General features: G+C 41.0%; 2 protein-coding genes across 2 annotated transcripts; one reads left to right on the forward strand and one right to left on the reverse strand.

Moving 5' to 3' along the window:
• The first annotated feature begins 383 nt into the window (after positions 1-383).
• Positions 384-5,280, forward strand: zrsr2 (zinc finger (CCCH type), RNA-binding motif and serine/arginine rich 2). The gene is made up of 11 exons (XM_072464614.1): positions 384-619; positions 828-907; positions 1,003-1,084; positions 1,162-1,270; positions 1,816-1,902; positions 2,294-2,332; positions 2,463-2,593; positions 3,381-3,594; positions 3,760-3,815; positions 3,967-4,076; positions 4,544-5,280. The coding sequence occupies exons 1-11, from the start codon at positions 579-581 to the stop codon at positions 5,263-5,265; spliced, it is 1,671 nt and encodes a 556-aa protein (XP_072320715.1). The 5' UTR covers positions 384-578; the 3' UTR covers positions 5,266-5,280.
• Positions 5,281-6,229: 949 nt separating this feature from the next.
• Positions 6,230-12,879, reverse strand: ap1s2 (adaptor related protein complex 1 subunit sigma 2). The gene is made up of 5 exons (XM_072464613.1): positions 12,711-12,879; positions 10,453-10,631; positions 9,298-9,406; positions 9,080-9,217; positions 6,230-6,539 (listed from the first exon to the last, which is right to left on the reverse strand). Exons 1-5 carry the CDS (start codon positions 12,711-12,713, stop codon positions 6,492-6,494), a joined length of 477 nt encoding a protein of 158 aa, XP_072320714.1. The 5' UTR covers positions 12,714-12,879; the 3' UTR covers positions 6,230-6,491.
• Between the last annotated feature and the right edge of the window lie 1,816 nt (positions 12,880-14,695).

Consider the following 14,695-nt stretch of genomic DNA (forward strand, 5'->3'; position numbering starts at 1 on the left):
AAGACCTTTGTACATAAATTGCCTAATTATAAAACAATACAATAAACAAATTAGTTACCTACATCATTTTCCAACTGGGCCACTGTTTTTTTATTTCAATAATTAAAAAAAATATATACATATATATATACATTTATATATATATATATATAACTATAATCATTTTAAAACAATTTGTCACTGTTATTTAGATCATATAAATTGCCTTGTGTATTTCTATCGTATGAATGGTTTTGACAGTGGTCAGAGTGTAATTTCAAATATTGTCGCGATGTGGCGCTGCAACTCCAATTTTGACATGACGCAACGAAGAAGAAGAAAAAGCCCGGAAGTGCACATCACGTGACATGTGTTACTTCTTTTACAGACCCGTTGATGTCTATTAACATGGACCTCGATTAAAACAAATTAATTGAATACTAGCAACACAGACTACATATGTATATCAAACTCTCAAGTATTTGTGTTTCCAAAACGTGCAACACATTACTGAAGATGTGTGAAAAGGGTCGGAAAGTGGTGAAATAAATCCAGTAAATTGCGTTAAACCAGGTTAGCCTCTGTTAGCATTAGCGCCCATGGCAACTCCCACTGCTCCGGTCTCTGCTCCGAGTCTCAGGTGCGTGATAACTTTAATCTGTTCATATTTATGCCGTGTCAGTCCTCACAGAAAAGAGGAAATGTGTTCATTCTGTGTTTATAACCAATATTTCAACTTGTAATCCTGTCTAAATGAAACATACAGCGCATCTAGCGTCTTGTTTACCTCCTGCTATCTGTTAAATATGTCAATACAAACTTAATTTATCGCTGCACTTTATTTTCAGCCAAAAGCAACGTCGGTCAGCTTTGAGAAAAGAAAGAAGAAAACGCAAACGTCAAGCTTTGGCCCAGTCCAAACCAAATGGTACTGATATTGTTTGGTTTAAATTCCTTCCCGCTGCTTTAAAAAAATCATTGTTTGTGAAATATATATCTTATCTGAGCTTTTATAATGTATAGGTGTAAATGATGAAGTAAACGAAGAACTTGACGAAGACGGAGATGACAAAGAAGAAGATAAAACGGCGGAGGAGGAGGAGAGGTATGATCTGGAATTTGGCTGTCTAAAATATTAAGTGTACAATGCATCTTACGTTTCTTCTTTGGTGCTTGTTTCAGACAGCGACTGCATGAGACGTGGTTGGAGAGGGAGCGTTTGGCACAGGAGGAGTTTAGGCAGAAGATGGAGCGAGAGGAGGCTGTGCGGAGACGAAGAGAGGAGGAAGAGGTCAACAAAAGCATCTATGTTACTAAACAGACTGCTTAGTGGTGATATGTGCCTCTATGTTATTGTCAGAGTATTGGACTTGGACTAGAGTCAGACTCGTCACTATTTTTGATGACTTGAGACTTGACTTGATAAAATGGACTACGACTCGAGACTTGACATAGATTTGAGACGACTGGATGTTTCTCTTCAAAAATTAGGCCTTTATAAAACTGTCATCTCTTTATATAATTTATAGTTTTCAGTGCAGCAGACTTGGGGCTTGACTTGGACTTGTGGGCCACAGGATTTGGTCCCATCTCTTATTGTTCATTAATTTGACTAACTTGAAGTATTTGTCGATTATTTTAAAGATCGCTAGCCTATCAATATTCGAGAATATGTTTTAACTGTGACAGATCTTTACATTTCTCATAGTTTCCATAACATTTCAATGGGATGATGCAACCTTATGGATCTAGTTCACAAAATACCCATTTGTCATTATATTCAAACACTGACACACTACCTTGCTCAAAATGTCTATTGTTTTTGTCCCTCCGCAGCGGCTGATAAAAGAGGAATGGGAGGCGCGTCAGAAGAAAGAGGAGGAGGACGAGGAGCAGAAGAGGCTGGAGAAGAGGGACAGAGAGGTGATGCGAGCCCCAGGACGCTAAAACAGAGAAACATATCCTCCTCTGAGCAAATTGGAGCATTGTATTCATTATATAAACCTTCTGAATCAGGCTTTTTTGATTGATTTTTGCTTACCATAATGCATTTTCCATGTGATCTGGTGTAAACTACTCCTTAACTGAGCAACACAAACTTCATAAACTTCTCCTTAACTAAGATGTGCACTAAAAGCGAGATGAAAACACCCGATTTCTACAAGGACGTATCTTTTGCTGTGTGTTCTGCGGCTCGAAATGGTCAAAGCATCTACACTGTTACAGTCTTTTTACAAGTGTGGTCTTAACTGTTGTGAGCAGATATGTCTTTGTACTGACTCTATTACAAGCCCTGTCTTTGCACCATTTATAGGAAGCTGTCCAGAAAAGATTGGACGAAGCAGAAAGTCAGGTAAAACATACTTCAAGTACCGACTCTTATAACATAAAATAATCCAACTTTGATGCTAGGCCAGTCAAATCTATCAATAATATACGTTATGTAGGAATCAATCATTCTTGCATTTCTTTTTCATTCGCAGTTAGAAAATAGAGGTGTCTGGATGAATCCTGAAGCTCCAGCGACAGACGGCTCAAAGAACTTCGGCACCGAGCGAGACGTGGCGAACTGCCCCTTCTTCCTCAAGACCGGCGCCTGTCGCTTTGGAGACCGGTACTTCTGATCTTCTTTGCACTCATTTGTTCCACCTTTCCGTACGTGACTAAATGAGGTTGCAACAGTTTGTCCGCATCATCAGACGTTCCATCTCGGTAGCCTCCATCGCAGTAAAGAAGAAGAACGCTCATTCGGACTCGGGCGGTACATGTTCAGTCGTTCAGTGGTGTCTTGGTCCATTCAAATTTTGACTACGTAATTGTTTTGTGTGATTTTAAAGGATTTATATTCTTAACTAGGGATGTCTTGATATCAAATTTTAGAGTTTAGATTACTGGGAGAAAAAACATCACGATTTAACAATTATTCACGATTATTGAGACTGTGACCACACAACAGTGAACTTTTCTTTAATTTACACTCATTCTCGTGGTCTAACACATAATATTCCTCATGTTTGTGATCGGTTTTAGAAAATGTAATTGAAAGACAAAAAGTAAAATGTGACAAAAACAGCCAGATTTACTCATCCTGGTGAGTAGCCCCCGTTCCTCTGCTCATCCGAGGGGAAGGATTAAACGTAGATTTTGCATGATATGGGACCTTTTAAAGTTGATTAATCCAAGCACAAAGCATTTCTTCAGTTGACTACAACCCTCCAATGGACAAGCAAGACCCCTTGTTCTTTTATTACATCTGTTACTACACTCAAATTGGTGAATAATCATAATTTAAATAAGTTTATCATAAAGTTGTGCGGATAATGGAACTGAAGCGATTGCTCCTCAGAATATGAAGAGGGTCAAATGAGTTGTTTATCTGGCTGTTTACCTCTTTCCTGTAGGTGTTCCCGTAAGCACGTCTTCCCCAGCAGCAGCACCACGCTCCTGGTCCGCTCCATGTTCTTCACTTTCGGGATGGAGCTGGCCAAACGGGACGACTTCGACATGGACTCGTGTTTGGAGCACAGCGAGGAGGAGCTGCACGAGCACTTCATCGACTTCTACCACGACGTCCTGCCCGAGTTCAGAAGCATCGGGAGCGTGGTGCAGTTCAAGGTTTGGCTTTAGGCTCACTCAGCATCATGTAAATATAGCTGTGTATCATTTATATGTACTGTAGAACTGTGAATTTAGTTGATTTAAAGCAGTGCGTAAAAGAAAACGATATACAAAAAAGATGGTCACAAAATTGTATGTTGGATTTGTTTTTTTTTGTTACAGGTTAGCTGCAACTATGAGTCGCATCTGAGAGGAAATGTCTATGTCCAATTTGAAACGTAAGACATTTTTTTTATACGGCTACGCAATATAAGCGAAACAGAAAATTTAAAAAAGTCAGAAACTAGAACTTGCTTTGGCTTTAAAGGCCAACATACAACAATGAAGAAGAACCTAGAATCTACATTGTATTTATTTCTGTTTCTGCAGGGAGGAGCAGTGTCAAGAGGCTTTGATAAAGTTCAACGGGCGCTGGTACGCAGGACGCCAGCTTCACTGTGAGCTGTGCCCCGTAACTCGATGGAAGAACGCCATCTGTGGTAAGGCTTCTGCTCGTCTTTGTACCACACAATTCCAAAGCTTTGTAGAGGACAAAACTGTCTTTATTAATGTGTTTATGTTCACCCTTTTAACGGTCTATATAGTGCAAATTAACATACTGTCACTGGATTGGATTTGCAGTAAGAGCTATTGGAGCTTTTATGTCTTTTAGGGGACACTTAATGATTTATGCAGTTATACCTTTTATATTTGAACACAATAACTTGATGTTCAACTGATCTACTAAAATAGTAAAGGTGTGAAAAGGGAACAACAAGCAACAGCTACAAAAAAATGACAATCAAGTGGATATATTAGACTTCTTTGGTGGGTTCACACTTGCACTGGTTTGATTCTGGTTTTCCCTTTTCTAGTCCTTAACTACTGTTTTACTAGTCCTTTACTATTCCTTGTTTAGTTATGGTCGAGTCCCAGTGTTGACGAGACGTTTATGTGCCTCTTTCAGGTTTGTTCGACAGACAGAAGTGCCCCAAGGGGAAAAACTGCAACTTCCTACACGTTTTCCGTAATCCGGGCAACGAGTTTTGGGAGGCAGACCGGGACTTATCACCCGACAGGACGGGCCGAAGAGAGGGGTGGCATTCGGAGAGAAGAGGCGACCGCTCGTGGAGGCAAAGAAGTCCGCCCAGGTCCGACAGATCGCACAGAGAAGAGCGGTGGAGCGAGCAGAGAGGGTCTCGCTCAAGCTCGAGGTACAGCGAGAGACGACACGACAGAGGTTTGAACAGATCCAGGAGTCGCAGCAGAGATCGGAGCAGACGGAGAAGCAGAAGTAAAGACCGGAGTAAAGCTTCTAGGATGGATAAGGATTCCCCTTCTCGGAGCAAAAGTCGAGAGAGAGCAAGACACAAGCGCAGCCGGAGCCCGAAAGTGGACGAAAAAACAAAAAGTAGCCCTAAAGACGACGGCAGCCCACGAAAACACCACAAGCATTTGAAAAAGAGCAAAAAGAAAAGCAAGAAAAAGCATAAAAAGAGAAGCAAAGAGTCGCCAAAGTCAACTTCAGAAGACTCTGATGAAGAAAGTACAATTCCAAAGACTGAGGACAAAGAGAAAGTTTGTGTTAAAAAGGAGAAGGAGGAAGGGAGTAATTGTCCTGAACATGCAGATAAAGATGCAATCAAAAACATTGAGCCTTTAGAAAATAACAGCAAGGAGAAAGAATAGAAAGGATAAAACCTTTGGATGAATTTTTGTCTAGAAAAAAACGTCTACGTTGCCTTTGTTTAATAAAAAGAAAAACTCATTGTATTTGAGTACATTTATTAATACTTAAAATAAAAATGTTGTGGCAGTGTAATAAAAATAACTTTGCACTAAACATCAGCGGAGTACACCTTCAATTATATTCAACAAAACATTTATTTTCACCTTTTATATCCTATCTGGGTTCAGCTAGAGCTGGTTTACAATACTTTTAGCCATTTAGTAGAAAATATCCCAGAACACAGTGATCTTTGGTCATAAATGTTCATGTCAGGCATACTGTATAGGAGTTATAATGCCTCTGAATACCTACAGTACAATGCTTTTAATCCTTAGTCGTAAATGAATATGGTAAATTTGTTGCCATTTTTATCCTACATAGTATGTCTTTAAAGCACAATATAGTTTAATTATAGCTTCTCCTGAAAAAGCTATGGGCTTTTGGGTCATGACCTGAGAAAACTTTCAACAGGCCAATTAAGACAATTCAGGAACAAGAAGAATACACAACACTAGCTACAGTTAGGCAAAAACAATACAATTACGGTAATACTGTTTAAAGGGGACATGCCAACTACACTTAGATGATGTGTCTAAAGGATTAGTTTGTATAAAAAGTGTAAGGAGCACCTTTTGGGCCAGCAAGTCTCACAAATCCAAAAATGTGCTGTTGCTACATTATAATCTATGGCAGTGGTTCTCAAGCTGCCGTACCACACTTAATTCCTAAATTGAACCAAAATGAATCCTTTGTTGGATTGTTTATTGCCTAATACTCCATTTGTATTTATATATTTGTAAGTAACAGATTGAATACAAGTTGCACCTAGATTCAGCCTGGTTTAGTCTTGTTCAATACTGATTTCATCCAGATTCTTTAGTCTCATTTTGACACACATTGTTTGCTTTAAGGTGGCATTTTGAAAGCTTTATTTTTTTAAGTGCACTAAGCAGTTTGAGAATCACTCAGTTATGGAGTTTGATGGGAGTGAACAAGGCCAATTATGCGGCTTACTCAAAGAGAAATGTTTTAGTGTGTACACAGAAATAAAGACAACAAAGCCACAATTGGCACCACAGCAAAAGACATCACAAGGAAACACTTTGCAGAGATACAGAAAATCGATGGTCAAAATATGTAACAGCAACACTGACGAGAGAATGAGATTTGATTTAACGCTGATGGTTTATGTCAGGCCGATCTCCTCCAGCACGCTGCGAGGGGCTTCAGCTTCCTGTCAAGAGAATAAAAGACAAAGAGGTTACATTAGGCCAGGATATACACTGTATTTGTGTCCTCATTTAAAAACTAGGTCATTGTGTATCCTCCTGTCTGCACAGAGGAAACAGCTGAACAAAGCGGAGCAGCAATGGTCCAGGGAATATGTATGAAAAACATGCAAAACTAGACATAACGGGAATCTCATAGTTCTGGGTTAAATGCTTCATCCATTTCCAAACAACCTTGAGCCTCACTTGTATTTTACAAGATCAGTGCACATGTTTTTCACACACTTATCTTTTAAACGTAAGATATGATGATAAGATAAGATAAGATAATCCTTTAATATCCACACAAGGGGAAATTTCGTTGTTACAACGCAGTAGAACAGGAGGAAAGGACAGATTATAGGAAGTTTCAAAAAACACTCTTAATACGTTTTTTGGTTTTGTTCATAAGAGTATTAAGATAGGTGAGGAATTTTTGTTAATGGAATGGAGGGGGGGAAATAAAATAAAATAAATAAAAAAAAAAAAAGATAAAGATAAAAATAAGATAATAATAAAATAATGATAATAGAATAAAATAAAGTAAAAATAGCTCGCACAAGACTAGGTAATACTATTAGCAGGTAAGTAAACAGAATAAAAACAAAATAGAACACTCTTATTTACAGGTATTGCACATGGTTACATCAGTATTGCACATGTTCAGGACTAGCAGTGTTTGTTATAAAGTCTGACAGCAGCAGGAAGGAAAGACCTGCGAAACCTTTCCTTCACACAGCGAGGGTGGATCAGTCTCTCACTGTAGCTGCTCTCCAGAGCGGAGAGAGTGTCCTGCAGGGGGTGACACTCATGGTCAAGCATGGATGTGAATCTAGCCAGGACCCTCCTGTCCCCCACCTCCTGCACCGAGTCCAGAGCACAGCCCAGGACGGAGCTGGACTTCTTGATGACTCTGTCCAGCCTCTTCCTCTCCCTCTCTGTGACGCTGCTGCTCCAGCAGGCCACACCGTACAGGAGCTGATGCCACCACAGAGTCATAGAAGGTCTTCAGGAGTGGCCCTGTCACTCCAAAAGACCTGAGTCTCCACAGGAGGTAGAGCCGACTCTGGCTCTTCCTGTACAGTGCGTCTGTGTTAGGAGTCCAGTCCAGTTTGTGGTTCAGATGAACACCCAGGTACTTGTATGAGTCCACTCTCTCAATGTCCCGTCCCTGGATGTTCACTGGTGAGGGGGCAGTGGGGTGGCGTCTGCAGAAATCCACCACCATCTCCTTTGTCTTCCTCGCGTTGATGAGGAGGTGGTTCCGCTGACACCAGTCCACAAAGTCCTGCGCCAGTCCTCTGTACTCCGCGTCATCGTCGTCCGTGATGAGTCCGATGACGGCAGAGTCGTCAGAGAACGTCTGCAGGACACAGCTGTCCGTGTCATGTCTGAAGTCTGCAGTGTAGAGGGTGAAGAGAAAGGGCGCGAGGACAGTGCCCTGGGGCGCCCCCACACTGCAGGTCCGAGTGTCAGACACACTCCCGTGCTCTCACAAACTGGGGTCGGTCTGTGAGGTAGTCCAGGATCCACTCTGCCAGGTCATACTCCACACCAGCCGTCTCCAGCTTGTCCCTCAGAAGCAGCGGCTGGATGGTGTTGAAGGCGCTGGAGAGATCAAAGAACAGGATCCTCACAGAGCTGCCAGGCTTTTCCAGGTGAGAGAGAGAGCGGTGCAGCAGGGAGATGACGGCGTCCTCCACTCCGATGCCAGACCGATATGCAAACTGCAGCGGGTCCATGGCTGAGCTCACGGTGGAGCGGAGGTGGTCCAGGACCAGTCGCTCCAGTGTCTTCATCAGGTGGGACGTGAGAGCCACCGGCCTGAAGCTGTGGAGGTCTTTGGCGTGCGGTGTCTTGGGCACAGGTACCAGGTGTATTGTACCGAGTTATGATTGAGCGAGTTTCTTGTGCTGCTATATGGAACATCGTACTGAATTCATAAAACTATTTTTTTCTCTTGAATTTGGACATGTGAAGGTTGTATTGTTCGTGTAGAGAAACCTCTACATCTGACCATCCTTCAATGCCACTGGGTCAGGATCTTATGTTGGATTTGAACTTTGTGCATGTTTTGGGTTAATGGGGGGGAAACGCAACATCACAGGGATAAACAGAACGACCCAGTCCTTCTTGCTGTGAGGCTAGAGTGCTATTGACTCTCGAGATTCCTCTCTACATTGTAGCAATACTAATCTCACGGTACAATGTTGTGGAAAAGCTCATATTAATAATCTACTAGAGTTTATTTAGATTTATTTTGAAATATGATACTGCAGTGAAGCAATTACTCTGTAACTGGGCGGTTTGAAAATCTCACGTGACATTACTGTGAGAATAGAAGAGGAAATCTCAGGACACACCTTTTTATTACTTTGCTTTTCATGTATTAGAACTTTAAAAAAAAGTCCATGTTTATAGGGGTGATATTTACAAAAACAATTACGTAAATCCAACAGAAATGAGTTAAATCATGTTCATAAATGTGACCGTTGTTGGAGTTTACCTCTTGCAGCAGATCCGCCTGCTCGATTGCCTTCAGTACGTTTTTCTTGGACGTCTCCTGAGCCTCTCCTCCCAACAGGAACTCGTCCAGGATGAAATAGGCCTTCTCAAAGTTGAAAATAATGTCCAGCTCACAAACCTGAGAGAGAACAAAGAAAGCATGAGGTCAACAACAAAACAACAACAATTAAGTGTATTTTGATGTCCTGCAAAACTCACACTGCCAAAGTACTTGTCGAGTAGCTCCACGTATCTGTGAATGATCTCCAGGGTGATCAGCTCATTGTCCTGGTCTTCAACAGCGCAGCAGAAATACAAACTTGCATATCTGAAAGGTTAAAGGGGATAACGCAATCAATCAGAGAAAAGTGTGCATCTCGGTTTATTAGTAGCATTCAGGCTTCATTTGTGAGGTTTATGTAGATGGGATTGAGATTACTTTAGAGTGTTTTAGTCCCGTTTAGAGACTTCTGCTTGTGCATGTTTAGACCTGGTTCAGACCTGATTTAGTCCTGATTTAGTCAATCTGAAGATTAGACCAAGCTGAGCCCTGAGGCCCTTTCGCCTGTTCAAAGCCGTCCTCTTTTTTTATGTACTAAGACCTAATTCTACTATTTCAACCAGGCACTTTAGTATTCACATTTGGATAAAAGAATTAACTCGCAACATTTACCAAACTAACTAATCTGAATTTCTGAGTCAGTCTCTACTGGCCTCTTTGTTTTTGTTGTTTTCAGCGCCAACATAGTAAAATTCAGCGTTTTCGTTGCACGTCTGAATCATTGTTGTCATAGAGCTGTGAATCGTGAGGAGGCGGCAGTGTGGCTTCAAAACAACAGACCATCTGAAGAGAATTTGAAACAAAAGTCTTAAGAGCAGAACAAATTTGGTTCTGGAAATGTTTTTGTTTTCATGCTTTCCAGTTACACATCTTTGGTACACATTCCGATTTCATGTTACATTATTTGTTGCAATACTTTGAAGTGACCAACTGAATCCAAAGAATAAGGATCTAGCTGCTGGTTTAATTAAATTATGAACTTAAGCAAAAGGTGCTTTTAATTTGATATAGTCGATATTAATTATATATACACATTCTCTATACTTTATTACTATCAATTTAACTTCAAATCCAAAAACATTTAAATGAAAAAGCAATAGAGTTTGCGCTGATTTAATCTAATTTGATAGCATTTCCTTCACTGAGCTGTTCTTCAAAGAACTGGTTTGGGAACAGTGTTTATTTTACAAAACAGAGGCAGACTTTTATGTTGACGACTTTAACTCTTAATCACTGATTGTATGAGAGATGGTGATTTCAATTTGACACCAAACGAACCTTGAACCATCTTGTGTAATATTCCAGCCCCTCACCTCTTGTAGACGATCTTGAGGTCCCTCCACTCCAGAAAGCTGCACATTTTGGGTTTTCGGGCCAGAATGGTCTGAACCAGATCCCTTGAGATCTTCTTCCTCTCTTTGTCAGACAGAGGCACGTACCATTTCTGTAAACGCAGTTTACCCTGACGACTGAACAACAGCATGAACTGCATCTGCAGGAAAAGGAAATCATAATAAGTCCGTCCATTTATGCAATTACAATAAGCCAACTGGGTTTTAAAACGGGAAAACACCTACAGAAGAAATGTATGGTAAGGCAAACTTTAATAATACAAATATATTGTACATTGAGACTATTATTTTCTACACTTTTGTTGCTCGTTTAGAGAAGGAAAACTTATTAATGAAATAAATTTGACACATTCCCTGTTTTGATTATTAAAATCTATATTTCAGTTAAGTCTGTGCCAGAAGTGGTTTAACAAAAAAAATACTGTTAATATGTATTTGTCAAAATATATTGATATATTGTGGAATGAAATGTGCAATATATACATCAATTATCAGATGAAACGAAAGGTCTATGATCTTCATGTATTGTGTTTTGTATCGCGTTGTGAGGGACGCAGTGATTCCCAGTCCAAATATCATCTGTCTTCCAATTAGTTTTGTGATTATGAATGTGTATCAATAAATCATAGTCGTGTTTGAGCTGCTGGTAAAAAAAACACATTCTTATCACATGCTATGAGGGTTTCCTTCTTTTGGGTCCCTGCGCATGTGGGGGTGGATGGTAACGAAATGGCTGATGCACTGGCTAAGCGTTCCCTTAGGCGGCCATCAATTGATGTGGCGGTTGAGTTAAGCAAATCTGAAATCAAGCCCGTTATCAAGAGTCATGTGGTCGGCCTTTGGCAGAAATTTTGGAGCCACTGTGTTACTGGACGGCATCTCTATCACGTACAGGGTAGTGTGGGTCCTTGCGGGTCTATGGGCAGGAACGCGTGGGAGGAAAGGGCCTTCGCCCGCATGAGGATTGGCCATACTGGACTTAATTGGTCACTGAGTAGGATAGGCAAACACCCGACCGGTCTGTGTGGTCACTGTCGGGTGCCAGAGACTGTCGAGCATGTGCTGATTTGCTGTGAGGCTTATGATAGAGAAAGGGCCGGGTTGGCCTTGTGGTTTCGGAATAATGGGCGGGAGTTCAATCTGCGGAACGTTCTGGCGATTCAGTCACAGGGTTTGTGTCAGGCTGTGGTTGCTTACTTATGTAGCACAGGGCTGGGTAAACGTTTATAGAGGTGGGGGGTGTTGGAGACTGAGCCGAGGATGAGGAGCAAGAGGATGTTCTAACGCGCTTGGACTTCATGGGCCTAGAAACGCCAAAGTGATGGAAGAAGGACTTCTAAAGGATAAAACGACAAAGACGTCCCATGACCTCATGGGCTTTGTAAAACAACAAGGACGTCCCATGACCTCATGGGCTTTGTACTTCCAAAGCACCGGGCGTCGAAGAGGGAGAGGAGGATGGAGAGGAGTCTCCCTGGAATAAAGCCGGTTGGTCTCTGACACAACAACTATTCTAGTCACAAAGGCATATCATGACCTCATGGGCTTTGTAACACCAAAGCAATGGGAGGAGTACTTTTACGGACTACGACAGAGTCTGAGGACTACGAAACGTCTGAGGAATAAAGTCTGGCGGTAATGCAACACTCGGATGCCAACCGCCATAAAACAACAACAACAACAACAACAACATGCTACATTTGCCTTTCTGTCCACATAAAGCAGTGGTTCTCAAACTTTTCACACTAAGTACCACCAGATCTAAGCCGTTTGTCAAACAGGACTGTTCTAGGGCTTGAGTATGGCCAAAAGAGAGGTCTAAAAAGGACAACAGAAGTGCTTTATTTTAAACCAAGCAAAAATTAGATTAGTTTAAACAGACTATCTTCAGCTAATATTTGATCTACGTACCAACTGAAGGAGCCCGCGTGAGACCACTGCATTACAGCTTTTAAACGTGGACATTGCATATAATAAAAATGTAAAAAATCCAAAAGATGACTAGACTGAACAGGTATAGCTAACCAGCCTGTACAGTGATCACTTTTGACAACAATATCAAACGTACGTAGCCGTGGTATAACAAGATTAATCAGAATAGAGCTAGGCTGTGTGTGCGTTTTCCATCTAATTAACAATAACAACACAAAAAAGTGTAATTTGCGCCTCCTGCTGCAACGCGTGGCAGCGGTTTTCTCAACCAAATGTCAAATCCTTACCATGAATGAGGGGTTGGCGTTGTCTTGGCGTTTTCTCGGACAATTTCAAGCCAGAAACATTGCAAAATTAGAAGAAAATGTCAGCAGAAGTGAGAAGTGTCACGCCTGTTAGCCTGCTGGATGCTACACCAGCTAACAGCACGACGCTGGAGACAGGCTCGCTCTGATTGGCTGATGGACCCTGAGTGCTGCGATCTGATTGGTCAAGAAATCCCGTTATTCGCCAAAACGACAAGATCCTGTTAAAAAAAAGTTTTATAATGACATAAACGTCATTATAATTTACAATGCTGGAAAAGTTTTCATTTTCATCTTCACTGCATACCTACACGAATGAGAAGATTAGAAAAAATAAATTATCAAAAAATAAAACAGTATATAGGTGTGTGTGTGTGTGTGTGTGTGTATACCGTATATATATATATATATATATATATATATATATATATATATATATATATATATATATATATATATATATATATTACATATATGTTTTTATAATTTCAATAATAATAAATTATTAAAAAAAGAAAAGAAAATACATATATATATATATATAAACTCTTTCTCACCCTCGGCGGGTGGTCCCCTTTCAAGCTCGGGTCCTCCTGGGAGCTTGAGGGTTCTGCACAGTATCCTTGCTGTTCCTAGCACTACACTTTTCTGGACCGAGATTTCCAATGTTTTTCCTGGGATCTGCTCAAGCCATTCCTCCAGTTTGGGGGTCACTGCCCCAAGTGCTCCAGTCACTACGGGCACCACCGATACCTTCATGCTCCAGGCCTTCTCCAGCTCCTCTTTGAGGCCTTGGTATTTCTCTAGTTTCTCATGCTCCTTTTTCCGGACCATCCCATGGTACTGCAATGTCCACCACCTCGGCTTTCCTCTGCACCTTGTCGACCACCACTATGTCCGATTGGTTCGCCATTACCATTTGGTCTGTCTGTATCTGGAAGTCCCAGAGGACCTTGGCTCAGTCGTTCTCCACCACCTTTGGAGGTGTTTCCCACTTTGTCCTTGGGGTCTCCAGCCCGTATTCTGCACATATGTTTCTGTACACTATGCCAGCCACCTGGTTATGGCGCTCCATGTAAGCTGTCCCTGCCAGCATCTTGCACCCTGCAGTTATGTGTGGTCTCAGGGCCCCCTTTGCACAGCCTACACCTTCGGTCTTGTCTGATGTGGTAGATCTGGGCCTCTATTGATCTGGTGTTCAGGGCCTGTTCCTGTGCTGCCATGATCAGGGCCTCTGTGCAGTCCTTCAGACCGGCTCTTTCTAGCCATTGGTAGGATTTTGTGATATCAGCCACTTCAGTTGTGTTCCGGTGGCATTATTTTTTGAATGTATTTATTTATTTAATATGGACATAGCATTTACATTGGACGAACCAGATGCAATGTTTTAAGTGTTATAGCAAAATATGCTAATGTTCAACACCTGTCCATAGGAGGCTTTTAGAATTAAAACAATACAAAATTTACAAACTATATACAATACATTTCATTTTATACATCACCACGTGCACAGTTCTGTCCAGCCAAAGTTTCAAACACCTAATAAAGGTGCACATGTCAGTCTGCAGTTTTAAATGTGTGTACATCCCATGTAGGGGCTTGTCCTCCCATGATGGTCCCTCCATATATTAGTTATTGTACATGCTACATTAGAAAGGTATGCAGTATTTTACTTTTGTAATAACTCCATAACATCCAAATTTTAAAAGTAAATTCTGAAGTTTGCAGAAAACGCTCCATGGACATTTCTATGCTTTTATTAGTAAAACATACACTTTCTTATCATTTTTTATTTGATTTCCTCTCCATTACATAATATATTTTAATATGAACAGCAGGATTATATGTATTTTCCTCCCTGTATACATGTTGCATTCATATTTATGCAGTAACTTTTAATAAGTCCTACTCCACCCAATAGTATTATGTAATAATCTATTGATTTATTATTATCCATTATAGTACAA

This window comes from Eucyclogobius newberryi, unplaced genomic scaffold (genome assembly GCF_026437365.1).
Source record: "Eucyclogobius newberryi isolate DKJ021-1_F unplaced genomic scaffold, fEucNew1.0.hap1 SCAF_5, whole genome shotgun sequence".
NCBI classification, from domain to species: Eukaryota; Metazoa; Chordata; class Actinopteri; order Gobiiformes; family Gobiidae; genus Eucyclogobius; species Eucyclogobius newberryi.